Genomic DNA, 13,113 nt, shown 5'->3' on the forward strand with positions numbered 1-13,113 from the left:
TCTTCTCATATCAGAGACCAATTGGGTGTCTGGCCCTGCGTCGGAGTTCCGTGGATCCTCATGAAAACTCAACAAAGCGCTCAGAAAGGAGGAAGCGGCAGGAAATCTGTTTCCATGAGGTCTTGGGCCCGCTGTTCATTTGATTCGCCATCTGGTTTCCTCCTGGTACTGGGCACAGGCTGGTTTCCCCATCTGGCAGGATGGCTGGCTCTCTGGGAAGGGTCTCGAATGTGGGTTCACTCCCTCTTTCCAGAGGGACACTCAGGTCCAAGCAGGTTTTATTCCCCCCAAATCCAGCGATATTCAGGTACTGGATGGAGGTGGCTCTGATGCACACATAATTACATTTGCACAGACGGACACGACACAAATGATGAAGGGATGGCTCAGGCCGTCACCTGGGACACCACTGCACGCAGACACACAGAGACGCACAGCCCAAGCGCAGGTGGCAGAGACCAGCCCACGTGTCCACAGGCCGTGCCAGGCCCCAGAGTTCTCTCCTTTCAGTGAGGGCTGTCTCTGAGAAAAGGGGACCTGGACGAAGTCCACCAGAGACCCCCAGTGGGACGATGGGCACTTCAGAGGGAACTCCTGGGAGAGACCCTTTGGTGGGAGCCTAGGTGCCCTCTGCTGGATATGAAGAGCTGGTGCAGCTCAGAAAGGGAGGCCTCTGGCCCAGCTGGAGGTGGCAGAGGGAGCTCAGAGTGTGAGTGTTGAGAGAGTGTGTGTGTGTGTTTGTGTGTGTGTGTGTCTCAGAAGTGTGGGAAGGGCTGAAAGCTAAATCTGACAGGGATTCTGCCCAGGAAGTGCTCGGTGTTGTGCATTTTTCTGGGGTTGTGGGTGTAGTGGAAATTTCCAGCAAGAACTCCTAAAGGTTCGGGCAAACTCACCTGGGCACCTGGACAGGTGGTCTACCTGCAGTGGCAAAGCCGTGCAAGGCACATGCTGGATTCTTGCTTTCTTCTCAGTCAGCTGCTCCCTGGACACTTCCCCAAAACCTGGGTCACAGCCTCCCAGACTTCCTGCATAGACCTCCTGGATCCTTTTAGCTAAAAGATCTATTCCAGGCAAGGTCCTGAAGCCATCCACCAGGCCTCTGGCAACAGGAGTGTTTGGGTCCCTCCCCCCATACCCCCAACATCCTCCTTTTCTCCAGGCTGGAGGCATGTAACCCAGAAGCCCTTTCTTCCTCACTCCCGAAGGGCTCCCTCAAGACTGTTCTTGCCCCAGAACCAGCTCCATCTCCAACTCACAGCCCCACAGGCATCAGGCCAGGAAGGTACCAAGGGGAGGGGTCTCTGCTTAGGGGGAGGAAGCTGCCAGAGGGTGGGGGTACCAGCTTCATTGCCCGAAATGCCACGCTGGGGCAGACAAGACCAAACGGTCCATTTGTGAGTGTATGAGTGTGTGTGTGTGTGTGTGTGTGTGTGTGCACGTGCATGCATGCATGGGTGCATGCGTGCATATGTGTCTGTGTGTGTGTCTGTGTGTGAAGGCTACTGAGTTAAGGATGACATTAGAGGGAAAACGGGCCAAAGGACAGTATACAAAATGGGATCAGCCCCCTATAAACTGTGCCCCCCGATGTAGAGGGTGATGTATTTTTATACAATAAAATTTATTAGACCAGATAAAACCAAACTAAGAGAGTCATGTCAGTAGGCTGGCGTGTCAGTTTCTTCTGGGTTGAAGGGACGAGGGCAATTATTCCAGGAATGAAGAAAAGCTCGGTAAAAAGGAAGACTGGCTGAAGGGGCCTCAGGGGCGGGGGCGGCACGTGCCCGTCCTGGCCTTCTGCCCTGCGGAGCCTAGTAGGGATGAGCGGGCTCTGGCAGCAACGACTCCCAGGAACTAGACAAATGGGACAGGGAACTGACCGGGGACGTTCTCTCGGTGGCTGCTCGGTGGGGACCTCGGGGAGCCTCCCCTGCTGTCTCGCCTTCCTCCTCTTGAGGCCTACAGAAGACAGGGTCCTGTTGTATTTACTTATGTTTTTCATTTTTTTTTTTTAGGGCTGAGCCTGAGGCATATGGAAGTTCCCAGGCTAGGGGTCAAACCAGAGCTATAGCTGCTGGCCTACCCCACAGCCACAGCAACATGAGATCTGAGCCTTGCCTGCAAACTATACCACAGCTCAAGGCAACGCTGGATCCTTAACCCACTGAGCAAGGCCAGGGATTGAACCTGCATCCTCATGGATACCAGCCAGGTGTGTTACCACTGAGCCATGACGGGAACTTCTCATGGTCCTGCTTTAGAAAGGAGCCCCCTTCGGAGACTAGAGCCCATCTCTGAGGCCTGGCTTCCCACCTCCTCCCCAGGGAACACAAGCCAAGTCTGCAGCCTGGCAGACACTTAGCAAGGAGCTGCTCAACCTGCAAAGTGAAAGCGGATGCTTCAGAAGTGGACATGGTTCCATGGGGCCAGCCTCTGGGGCATGTTCCGGCCAGTTCCCAAGTGTGGGGCTACGCTGCAGCAGCCCCTCCCCTCCCTCCACCCACAGGCCTTCAGGCCACCCATCATTTGGGGAAAACGTAAGCTCTTCTTTGCCTGTAAGCTCCAGACACTCTGGCTTTCTCCAACTAGTGGCCGAGGGGTGAGAGGTCACACGTGGACTGTTGAAACATCAGGGGGCCTGTTTCTGATTAAAAGCTCCCTCCCTCCTTCACCGCCCTCAGCAGCAGGCTCCAGCCGTGGCCTCCCCTCACTTACCCAGCATCCTCCTTGGGTCTCTCTGGGGTCTGGCGTTCTTTGAGCTCAAGCTAAAGGGGTGGAAAGGCCAGAGGGTCAGAGCAGCCCCAGAGGGGAACCTGCCCTCAGACAACCTTCCTTGAAAGAGGCTCCCTGTACCCACCACACCTCTTGTTTGCTCCTTTTGGAATTATCCCCTTTGGTCTCTTGTGTTCAAAAGTCAGCACTGTCTCCCACTCCAATTTCCACCCCCACTCGCCCGCCTTGCTTGGCCTTCTCCACTGTCTGCAGGTGCCCAGTAACTGCCTAAGAGTTGCTGGCCTGAGAAACGCCCAGGCCTGGCTGCCCCCTGCCCCGAGCCTCCCAGCTCACCGTGGTGGGCTTCTCCAGGGCAGCAAAGCGCGGTTCCCAGCTGGCCGTGGACTTCTCGAAAGCCTCGTGCCTCTTGATGAGCTTTTCCACACTGTCCACTGTGTGTCCAAAGTCCCGGCTGGACAGGTAGGGCTCCTGGGCGATCAGCCATGCTTCGGCCACAGAGGCATCCCGAGAGAACTGGCACACTTCCAGCACTGGCACAGAGAACAAGGTCCGGGAGCCCATTAGCACCCAGCGGACTGCTCCTGCCAGGACCCTGGGGTCACTCACAGACACGGAGCTGGTGGTGAGTCTGAGCTGCCAGGTGTCCCTGAACTGTGTGGTGACCTGCTGCCTGAGGCCACTCCATCCATCCCCATGGCTGGGCCCCTACAGCATCTCCATCAATAGCGATTTTTTTTTTTTTGTCTTTTTTTAGGGCTGCACCCATGGTATATGGAAGTTCCCAGGCTAGGGGTTGAATCAGACCTGCAGCTGCCGGCCTACCCCACAGCCACAGCAACACGGGATCCGAGCCACATCTGTGACCTACCCCACAGCTTGTGGCAAATGCCAGAATCCACCGAGCAAGGCCAGGGATTGCACCTGCAGCCTCATGGATACTAGCCGGCTTCTCAACCTACTGAGCCACAACGGCAACTCCTCAATAGTGATATTTTTAAAACGCATTGATTAGAACAAACTCTACTTTGAAAACAAAATGTGGTTTCCACGTTTCCCTTTCAGGAACAGTTTTCCGCTCTGAACGTTCCCTTTCCAGCCCCTGGCTGTCTCACACAGCTGTGCACAAGCTGCCATGGGACATTCCAGCTGTGGAAGGCAGAGCTCCATCTATGCCCCCCGTGGCTCAGATGAAACATCTGGGGTGCACTAGAGCCTTACCCTGACCCTGCAGGGACAGCAGCCCAGCAGGAGGCAGGGGGTAGCGGGGTGGACAGTGAGCTGGTCCTGGATGGTCAGAGGTGGGCTTCAAGCTGGGTCTTTCTGTGGACCCCCAAGGCCCTTGGCCCCAGAGCTTTGTGCTGTGGGGGGCTCTCTCCCAGCGGCTGGCAGGGAAAATCCACCACGTGGTGCCATCCCCCCGCCCCCAGGTTCCCTGGTGCCCAGGCTGCACTCACACATGCTGAGCCGATCAGAGCGGGCCTTCCACTTCTCATCGATCTCCTTCTTCTTGGACACCACCTGCTGCAGTTTCTCCCTGATCTGTGAGGAGGAAGGGAAGATGGCTCAGGCTCTGGTAACCCTTCCCCCCATCTGAGGTGGTGCCCGGAAGGGCCCTGAAAAGGCTGCTGGGCTTGGTCACCCAGATCTGACTTCGAGTTTTAGCTCTGCCACTTGCCAGCTGTGCAGCCTGGGGTAAGTCACTTAACCTCTCTGAGCTTAACATTTGTCTCACACAGGAACTGGCTGTCACCAACACCAAGGCGTGCACACATGTGGGGGTGGGTTATAAGCCTGCTCTCCCTACAGAGCAGCCAGCTCCTCAAACAGGGTGGTGGCGCTGTAATCCCTGGACCTGTACACAGCCCCGATGCTCCCTGGGTGAAAGAAAGATGAGCCTCCTCAGAGCCTCAGGTTCCCTCCCAGGAAGCTTTGGGACCCGCCGGCAGTGGAGGCGAGGAGAGGAGAAGCCTCGTCCCTGTCCTGCTGTCCCTCCTACCTCGTCTGAAGCCTGGTGCTGCCGCTGCAGCAGGGACTCGCCGAGCTCCAGGCAGGCGCTGAAGTTCTTGCTCCGCGTGTCCATCTCCGCCCAGATGCCCTGGTGATACTTCATGAGCAGTTCCACTGAGGAAACATCCCTGTGGGGGATGGGGGCAGGGTGGGAGTTTGGGGGAAAAAGGAAGGTGGGGGTGACTCTGGGCCATCTGACACCAAGTCCCAACCAGAGGGGTGCCCCCACCTGCCTGGGAGTCTGACCCCAGTCCCTCCTCTCTCTCTGGATAGCCAGGAAGTCCTCTGCCAACCTGGCCTCAGCAGGAACACTGATGCCCTAGTGTCCTCCCTTGTCAGCGGTCAGGACATGGGCAGGGGGTGCAGGGACCCCAAAAGCCGCCTGGGAAAGTTAAACTGGGCAATAAAAAGAAGTACTGATCCATGCTACAACCTTGGAAAGAGTATGCTGAGTGAAAGAAGCCAGTTGCAAAGGACCACATACGCTATGTATGATTCTACTCATGTGAAAAACTGACGACAGGCAAATTTAGAGACAGATAATGGATTAGTGGTTGCCAGGGGCTAAGAAGAGAGGGGCGTTGGGGGTGATGACTGTGAAGCGTACAAGGTTTCTTTGAGGGATGATGAAAATCTTTTAAACTTAGATGGTGGTGGGGGTTGTACAACTATGACTATGAAGAAACCCACTGAATGGTACACTTTGAAGAGGCTGAAATCGATGGCATGTGAATTACAGCTCAATTAAGATGTTAAATATAAGAGCTTGACCCCCAGGACTGGCACCGTAGAGGCAGGGGTGGGAGACAGAGACGGGCCAGCAATAATTGCTAACATGACACAAAGTGTGTAAAGAGCCACCCGCCATGTGCCCGCTCCTACGCCCTCACCCCGCCTCCTGCTCAAAGAGCTCCTTCCTGAGTTTTAGGGAAGTGGCTTCCATGTGCCCACGATGGGGGAAGAGTGACCACTTCTGGACCTGACCAGCTGTGGATGTGTGAACAGCTTGTTTTCACTGACAGCCATGGCCACTGCCCCTACTGCAGAATCTGAATGACAGGTGTCTTTCTGGCCACACTCAGGACTTCCTTTACTCTGGGATGGTAGGTCCTCCCAGTGGCAGCTGAGCCACTCGGGTCCTGTCTGGACCCAGCCTCGAGTGCCCCTGGGGGTTCCTGAGCACCCATGGTCCAGGACTATCCCTCCAGGGAGGCTCCGTACTGCAGCGCCCTGGTCTGCCAGCCTCTGAGACAAAATGGCCCACAGTGGGGCTGCCTTGAGGACACCCCCTCACCTGGGCCTCTCCTGGGTCTCGATCTGCCGGATGATGGTCTCCATCCAGGAGAGGAGGTCTCGGACCATGCTGAAGAAGCGGAATTTGTCTGCCGTGTCCACCAGCTGTGTGCGGCGCCCGGCACAAGCATCAAGCAACGCCTGCCACGCAGCAGACACCTCCTGCTCCTTGTTCTGGATGCTGTCTGCCTCCTCTCCAGCGTACGCTGCCTGCAAGCGGGTGGCCACATCCTGGAATTGCTGTACCTGTGACGGGGCAAAACCGGACTTTGTTTTTCAGGCAGATACGTCTTGGGCCTTGGATGGGCAAGGTTGTCTGCCCCCTCCCCCACCCCTTGGGCCTCCCTCTCCAGGACACTGCTGGAAGGCAGATCTTTAGGTGCCACCCACTGGGTGCTGGAGAGAAGGCTTCTAGCTTCGGTACCTCTGCTGATCCAAAGCATCACTTGGGTTCTGATAAGGATTTGGGAGTGAGGGGCTCTGTGCCCTTTGATGTATGATGTAGATAAGGAGGCACTATCCTAAACATTTTTTATTATTCTCTTCATCTTTGCAACAACCCCATAAAAGAGATACTATTATTATCTCTGTTTTCAAGATGAGGAAATAGGCACAGACACAGTGACTGGCCCCAGGTCACTCACGCTTGGAGAGGGTGCAGCTGTGATTAGGGGCGTGCGCCTGACTCCTGTTTGTGACCACTCTGCATGCTGCCACCCCCAACCCCGTCTGAGGCTGGCTCAGGGGTAGTGAAGCCTCATTCTTGGGACCTCAGTGAGGGTGTACCTGCCTTAGGGGTCTTGTACCCCAAGGCATCTCTGGAGGACAGAGCCCTAGGTGGTCTCCTTCTTGGTGAACCAGGGGCCCAACCTACACTGCTGCTCTTCCCCTAAACCCCACTGGGCCAGAGCAGGACTACACAGCCCTGCTCCACCGGAAGCCAGGTGAGCCTCCAGCAGCTGACCCCCTCACCCTTTCTATCATGCTGAACTCTGGAACCCTATGGGCCTGTGGAGGTACCTCGATGGATAGAGGGAGTCTAGGCAGATCTTGGGGCCCCTCCAGCTCCCATGTGGAAAGGCTGAACAGCCTGGTGGCTGAGGGCACGGAGTCTGTAGCCAGACTGCCAGGATCTGAATCCTGGCTCCAGTGCTTAGATGCATGTTCTTAGACAAGTCAGTTACTCTTCTGTGCCTTGCTTTCCTCATCTAGAAAAGGCAGATGATATTATTCCTTTCCTGAGAGGGTGTCTACATGAGCAATACTTGGTGCTAGAAAAGTGCTACATGTATATGTGCTAAAGATACAGTATTACTTCGACAATCAGAGAAATTGCACTTTAAGACAATTTTCCATTGGACTTCAGGAAGGGTTGTTTAAAGAACTAGTTCTGGGAGTTCCCGTTGTGGTGCAATGGAAATGAATCCCACTAGGAACCATGAGGTTGTGGGTTCAATCCCTGGCCTCACTCAGTGGGTTAAGGATCCCACTGAGTAGGTTAAGGATTGCCATGAGCTGTGGTGTAGGTCGCAGACATGTCTTGGATCTGGCATTGTGTGGCTATGGTGAAGGCTGGCAGCTGTAGCTCTGATTGGACCCCTGGCCTGGGAACCTCCATATGTCACAAAAAGCAGAAAAATAAAAATGAATGAAAGAAAGGATGGACGGACTAGTTCTGAAGCTGAAGAATATCTAAAAACCTCTGCTCCCTGCCTTTCTGCCTGGAGTTGTTGCCTCTCTAAGGAGGTGCCTGTTCCAGAAGTTTCTCCTCTAGAAGCCAGGAGAGGACCTGACACCACAGGGCCCCAGGGAAGCTGGTCACAGGGAAGATGTGGGGGGACAGCCAGGGATAGGAGGCACCTGCACGCCTAGCTGGTGGAGCTCCCGTTCAAAGGCTGTGTGCACACGATGGAAGGACTCAGCGGTGCTGGCGTCCAGCCCCACGTCCTCTGGCAGCTCGCGGTGCTTCTCATCGATGAGGCCCAGGATCTCATTGCCAGTGTAGAAGTAGCGGTGCCGGTCGTAGGAGGCGGCCAGCAGCTGCATGCGTGTGTCAATGAGCTCCAGCACGTCCGCCCACATCTCATTCAGCCCATCCTTCCGCTCGGCGATGCTGGCTGCCTCTTCATGGCCCGCGTCGATGAGGTGCTCAATGAGGGCATTCATATTGTCCACCCGTTCCTGCCCAATCGCCCCTGTCTCCCGGGCAAAGTCCCGGAACTTGTCCCGGAGTAGCTGGACAGAGGTAGACAGAAACACGATTATCAGTCATCGAGGCTCAGGGCTATAGTGGTGGCATCACACTAGCTGCTGACTCTCCCAGGCCAAACCTGCCAGGACCTGGGCTCTCACACTTTCCCCGGGGTGCCTGAGCTCTCAAGGGGGTACCTGAACTCCCAAGGGGCTACCTGCATCTCTTTGGCACTTTGCCGCTGGCAGGGTGCGTGCGTGCGTGCATGCGTGCGTCCGTGTGTGTGTCTGGAATGACAGTTTCCCTGTCTACTGCATTAGAGGAAGACAAAATAAGTGGTGGCCATGGGTACTCACAGTCACATGGTCAAAGTCTTGCCCCATTTCTGGGGAGGAGGCCACCAGGTCCTTCTCCAAGATCCACTGCTCCAGGTCATCTGCCTCCCTCTCCATCTGGAATTGGCGGTACTTGTTCTCCAGCTTCCGCTTCCGATCCTCTGCCATGTCCTTCAGCCCTGCATAATGCTTGTCCACTTGTCCCTGAAGTCTGATGATCTGTTCCCTGGAATTCAGAATAAGAAGCTTTCATAGACAGCAACAGACAGCCCAGGGCAGCAAGCTTGGAGGAGCCAGCCTCCTCCCTGCCAGCCCCGTGCCAGGGACAGGTAGGGAAGTGCAGCTTCAGAGAAATGGCAGAGATGTGTCACAGGGAAGAGCTGGGAAGAGAAAGAACCATCCCTTGGACCACGATGCTTCAGGGGATGATGGAATGTGTACCCCAGAGCCGGTGCCTCTCACTCCTTCCCCTGACTCGGGGAAGCTCAGAGACAGCAGTGCAAATGGAGGACCCCTCCACTATGCTTCCAAGGATGCTGAGGGCCAGGCTGCCTGAGCTCCACCATATCCCTGAGGGCTATGTAAGACCAGGGTCCAATTCTTGGGGCTCCTTGGGATATGCTGGGGTGGCTGCTGAGGATGCCTAGCTATGGATATTCTAAAGGCAACTGAGAACAAGGTCATGACTGGGGGCAGCCTGAAGCGTCTGGCCCAGTGGGCTCCCGTTTACACAGAACCCACACAACTGAATAGTTTAGGTGATTTCCTTATAGGTTTTCTACCTTCACTTCTACATAATTTTTTGCTGAGACAATGTGCGATCCTTAGATACCTTCTGGACCCCCCAAAGCAAAGCAAAGTTAAGACTATGCTAAGAGACACTAAAGACTAACTCTTCAAAAGACTAGAGCTCTCCAATCACCAAGAGGGTACTTTTGCTATTCCACCTCCTTACATTTTTGCACATCAGGCCTCAGGCTGATTGAAGAGACACAAAAACCACAGCATAAAAGGGAATTGGGCCACTCAGCAGTCCAGAAACTTTCTCAAGGACATAGTTTTGGAGAAAACTGTTCCTGTTTTCTCCCTTGGACCTGAAGGGACCCAGGTTGGCAGGGCCCCTGTCCTGAGGCCCAGGACCTGACCAAGTCACCCCAGGAGGCACACGCACCCCTCAGGGTGGCCTGCAGCCAGGAGGCTCTGGGCCCGGCCGGCCAGCTGCTTGATGTTCCTCTCGTACTCCTCCACCATGCGCTGCTGCCGCAAGTGCCGTTTCAGCATCACGATGGCGCCCTCTTCATCCTAGGAGGCAGTGGACTGTCAGGGCACTAGCTCACCTGGCTCAGGTTACAGCCCAGCTCCTGGAGGAGCCAGGCTCACAGGACACCCACAGGAGAAACCCACAGTCCCTTTCTGCTACTCCCGTGTCCCGGCAACACCCCATCTACCTTCCTCTCAAAGACCCCGGTTCTTTTTTTTTTTTTTTTTTAGGATTTTGTCTACTTTATTCACATTTGTGTCTTTTGTACTAGAACACTGGCTGACCCGTTTTTGTTGGATGAGTGAATGATGAGCATACCAGAGCTTTGAAGCTGCTTATATATATATTCCCCTTATGTATTGACAATTTCAGGGCAGTAGATTTCAGCATTTGTCCCTCACTAATTGAATTCTGAATATATGCTAGGCATTAGGATAAGTGAAAACAAATAAGACAGAATCCTTGCCCACACAGAACTTACTAACTCTTAGAACATTCTACTAACCTGATTTTCCGGGGATGGGGTTTAAGACTGTGTATCTAGAAGGGTTTCCTTTACTTACAGACTAAGAGGCTGAATTTGAATGTCATGAAAGACACTCACTACAAATCCCAGAATAGAGTTACTTGTCTGAGTTAAGCCATTGTTTGTATCAGCCATTACTGAATGCAAACGTTAGCAGGGAGTGGTAATTGATGAATGCATGGCACGTAACACATTTTCATTAAAAGTTTTGCTTGAGGAGTTCCCATCACGGCACAGTGGTTAACGAATCTGACTAGGAACCATGAGGTTGCAGGTTCTATCCCTGGCCTTGCTCAGTGGGTTAAGGATCTGGTGCTGCCGTGAGCTGTGGTATAGGTTGTAGACGTGGCTCGGATCCCGCGTTGTTGTGGTTGTGGCGTAGGCCAGCCGCTACAGCTCCAACTGAACCCCTAGCCTAGGAACCTCCATATGCCGCGGGAGTGGCCCTAGAAAAGACAAAAAAAAAAAAGTTTTGCATGAATCTACTCTGTGCCAAGTACGTCTATGTCTGTATTCACAAAGTACCCTGATTCTTACGTGACATCCACTTCTAGGCCCAGGTCTAACCTCTGTCCCCATGAAAACTTCCTGCATCAGCCCAGCTTTTAGAGATGCCCTCACCTCACCTCTCACCCCCTCCCACAGAGATTCATCTGCACAGAATCCATGGCACAAAAACGGTAAAGAAGGCTCAGTTAGGGCAAACTTAAGCTGGCAAACAGGGCATACACAGCTTGTGATCTGCATGTTCTCAAGAGGAGCGACAACCTGAGAAGGAGGGCTCCTCGCACACCACCCGTCCCTGCGCTCACCCCTCACACACTTGGCCTTCCAGGTCCCCCCCGCCCCCAGCCCTGACTGTCCACCCACAGCTCTTTCTCTCAGGTGGTCCAGGCATCCAGCCTGGCACCATGCCCAAGCTGACCTGGGGCATCTCATCAGAGATGACGTAGAGCTCCTGCTCGCTGATCCAGGCCTCGGCCTCGCCGGCGTCCAGGTAGTACTGCTGTGCCTCACTGGCGTCCCACAGGCGCTGCAGCCGCCCGGCCGCCGCCTCCTGCAGTGTGTCCCACGAATTCTGCAGGTGCCCCAGGCGCTCCTCGATGTCCTGGCAGTCAATCTCAGCCGCCTCTACCAGCTGGTGCCCTCTGTACAGCACATCCTCCACCCGTGGCGCATGGCCCAGGATCTCGTTCTGCAGCGTCTGTGGCCAGAGGGCAAGGGGTCAGGGGCGGCCTTCCCACTGTGCAGCCCAGGGCCATGCCCTGGCATCTCTTGCTCCAGACCATTCAGGGAAGCTTGAATGGAGCAGGTGTGGCTATAAAGACCGTGACCACATGCCCGGTGCGGTGCTGGGCATGCCACCTTGCTCTCCTCTCATGCCCCTGTGATCTTCTGAGGTCAGCCCCCAGGCATCGGCACAGAGCAGCCAAGTAACTGTGGGGCCGCAAGTGGCAGAGAAGGACGGGAACACAGCTCTCTTGGGTCCCAGAGTCTGTGCTCCTGATAGCGCCTTACTTTTCCAATGTTTCAGAGGAGCTTGATTTCTTTTTTCTTCTTCCTTTTTTTTTTTTTTTGTCATTTTAGAGCCACACCCGCAGCATATGGAGGTTCCCAGGCTAGGGGTCTAATTGGAGCTTGTAGCTGCCAGCCTACACCACAGCCACAGCAATTGTCTGTCCCTACACCACAGCTCATGGCAATGCCAGATCCTCAACCCACTGAGTGAGGCCAGGGATCGAACCCACGTCCTCAATGATGCTAGTTGGGTTCATTAACTGCTGAGCCAGAATGGGAACTCCCAAGCTTGATTTCTTAGCTGTGTGTAGTGGCAGAGAGGAAAACGATTCTTAAATGGCCTTTGAGATCTGATTTTAGTAGCTTTTACTCCATATAAAACAATTGTTGATAGTTGCTCGTTGTTTTGTTTTTCCCCATTTCTATTTTTCGGTTTGTGAGCTTTATATTATCTCCTGTTTGAGTCTTTGGTCACCAAAATGGCATTTTCTTCTGACTTACCAGGTCACACCTGTGTCCTGTCACTCGCTTTCTGGGTCCTAGAGGCCCAAGCCTGGGTGCTTCTTATGTGCGGGCGCTTGGCTCCCTACCCCTCATCTCCTCCTTTTCTACAATTTCCCATGGCCTTCAAACCTTCCTGGGGTGGGACAAGAGCAGTACCCACAGCCAGCGCTCTGACTGTCAGCATTTAAAATACACGGAAAACTAGGACTTATTCCCATTGTGGCTCAGTGGTTAATGAATCAGACTAGGAACCATGAGGCTGTGGGTTGGATCCCTGGCCTCGATCAGTGGGTTAAGGATCCAGCTTTGCCATGAGCTGTGGTGTAGGTCGCAGATGTGACTAGGATCCTGTATTGCTGTGGCTGTGGTGTAGGCTGGCAGCAACAGCTCCTATTAGATCCCTAGCCTGGGAACCTTCATATGCTGAGGGTGCGGCCCTAAAAAGACAAAAGACAAATAAATAAATAAATAAATAAATAAATAAATAAATAAATAAATAAAACTAAACTAAAATAAAATACATGGAACTAGGGTGGGGGATGCACTGAGGGTTTGGGACGGAAATGCTATAAAATTTGGTTGTGATGACTGTTGTACACGTATAAATGTAATAAAATTCATTAAGTAAAAAAATTCATAGAGACAAAGTAGAACAGTGATTGTCAGGTATTAGAAGAGAATGGGGATTTACTGGTTAATATGTACAGAGTTTGAGTTTGGGAAGGTAAAGAGTTGTAGAGAAGGA

General features: G+C 53.8%; 1 protein-coding gene across 7 annotated transcripts in view; it reads right to left on the reverse strand.

The window, feature by feature from the left end:
* SPTB (spectrin beta, erythrocytic) overlaps positions 1-13,113 on the reverse strand; it is a 141,708-nt gene that overhangs the window by 14,223 nt on the left and 114,372 nt on the right. For 4 of the 7 annotated variants that reach the window (XM_013978290.3, XM_084969428.1, XM_021099376.2 and 1 more), the window contains 10 exons: positions 11,272-11,550; positions 9,731-9,861; positions 8,581-8,785; positions 7,894-8,268; positions 6,035-6,279; positions 4,730-4,868; positions 4,188-4,272; positions 3,067-3,263; positions 2,716-2,765; positions 1,881-1,959 (listed from right to left, as the gene is read on the reverse strand). In XM_013978290.3, the coding sequence (XP_013833744.3) occupies positions 1,881-1,959; positions 2,716-2,765; positions 3,067-3,263; positions 4,188-4,272; positions 4,730-4,868; positions 6,035-6,279; positions 7,894-8,268; positions 8,581-8,785; positions 9,731-9,861; positions 11,272-11,550 (1,785 nt within the window). Of the gene's footprint in view, positions 1-1,604; positions 1,960-2,715; positions 2,766-3,066; positions 3,264-4,187; positions 4,273-4,729; positions 4,869-6,034; positions 6,280-7,893; positions 8,269-8,580; positions 8,786-9,730; positions 9,862-11,271; positions 11,551-11,890; positions 11,999-13,113 lie in introns of those variants that run through there. The other 3 variants (XM_084969431.1, XM_084969430.1, XR_014810944.1) reach the window with 2 other exon arrangements.

This window comes from Sus scrofa, chromosome 7 (assembly GCF_054392235.1).
Source record: "Sus scrofa isolate SSC_HxYL_T2T_F1_AM1 chromosome 7, Sscrofa_HxYL_maternal_Yorkshire_Landrace_v2.0, whole genome shotgun sequence".
NCBI lineage: Eukaryota > Metazoa > Chordata > Mammalia > Artiodactyla > Suidae > Sus > Sus scrofa.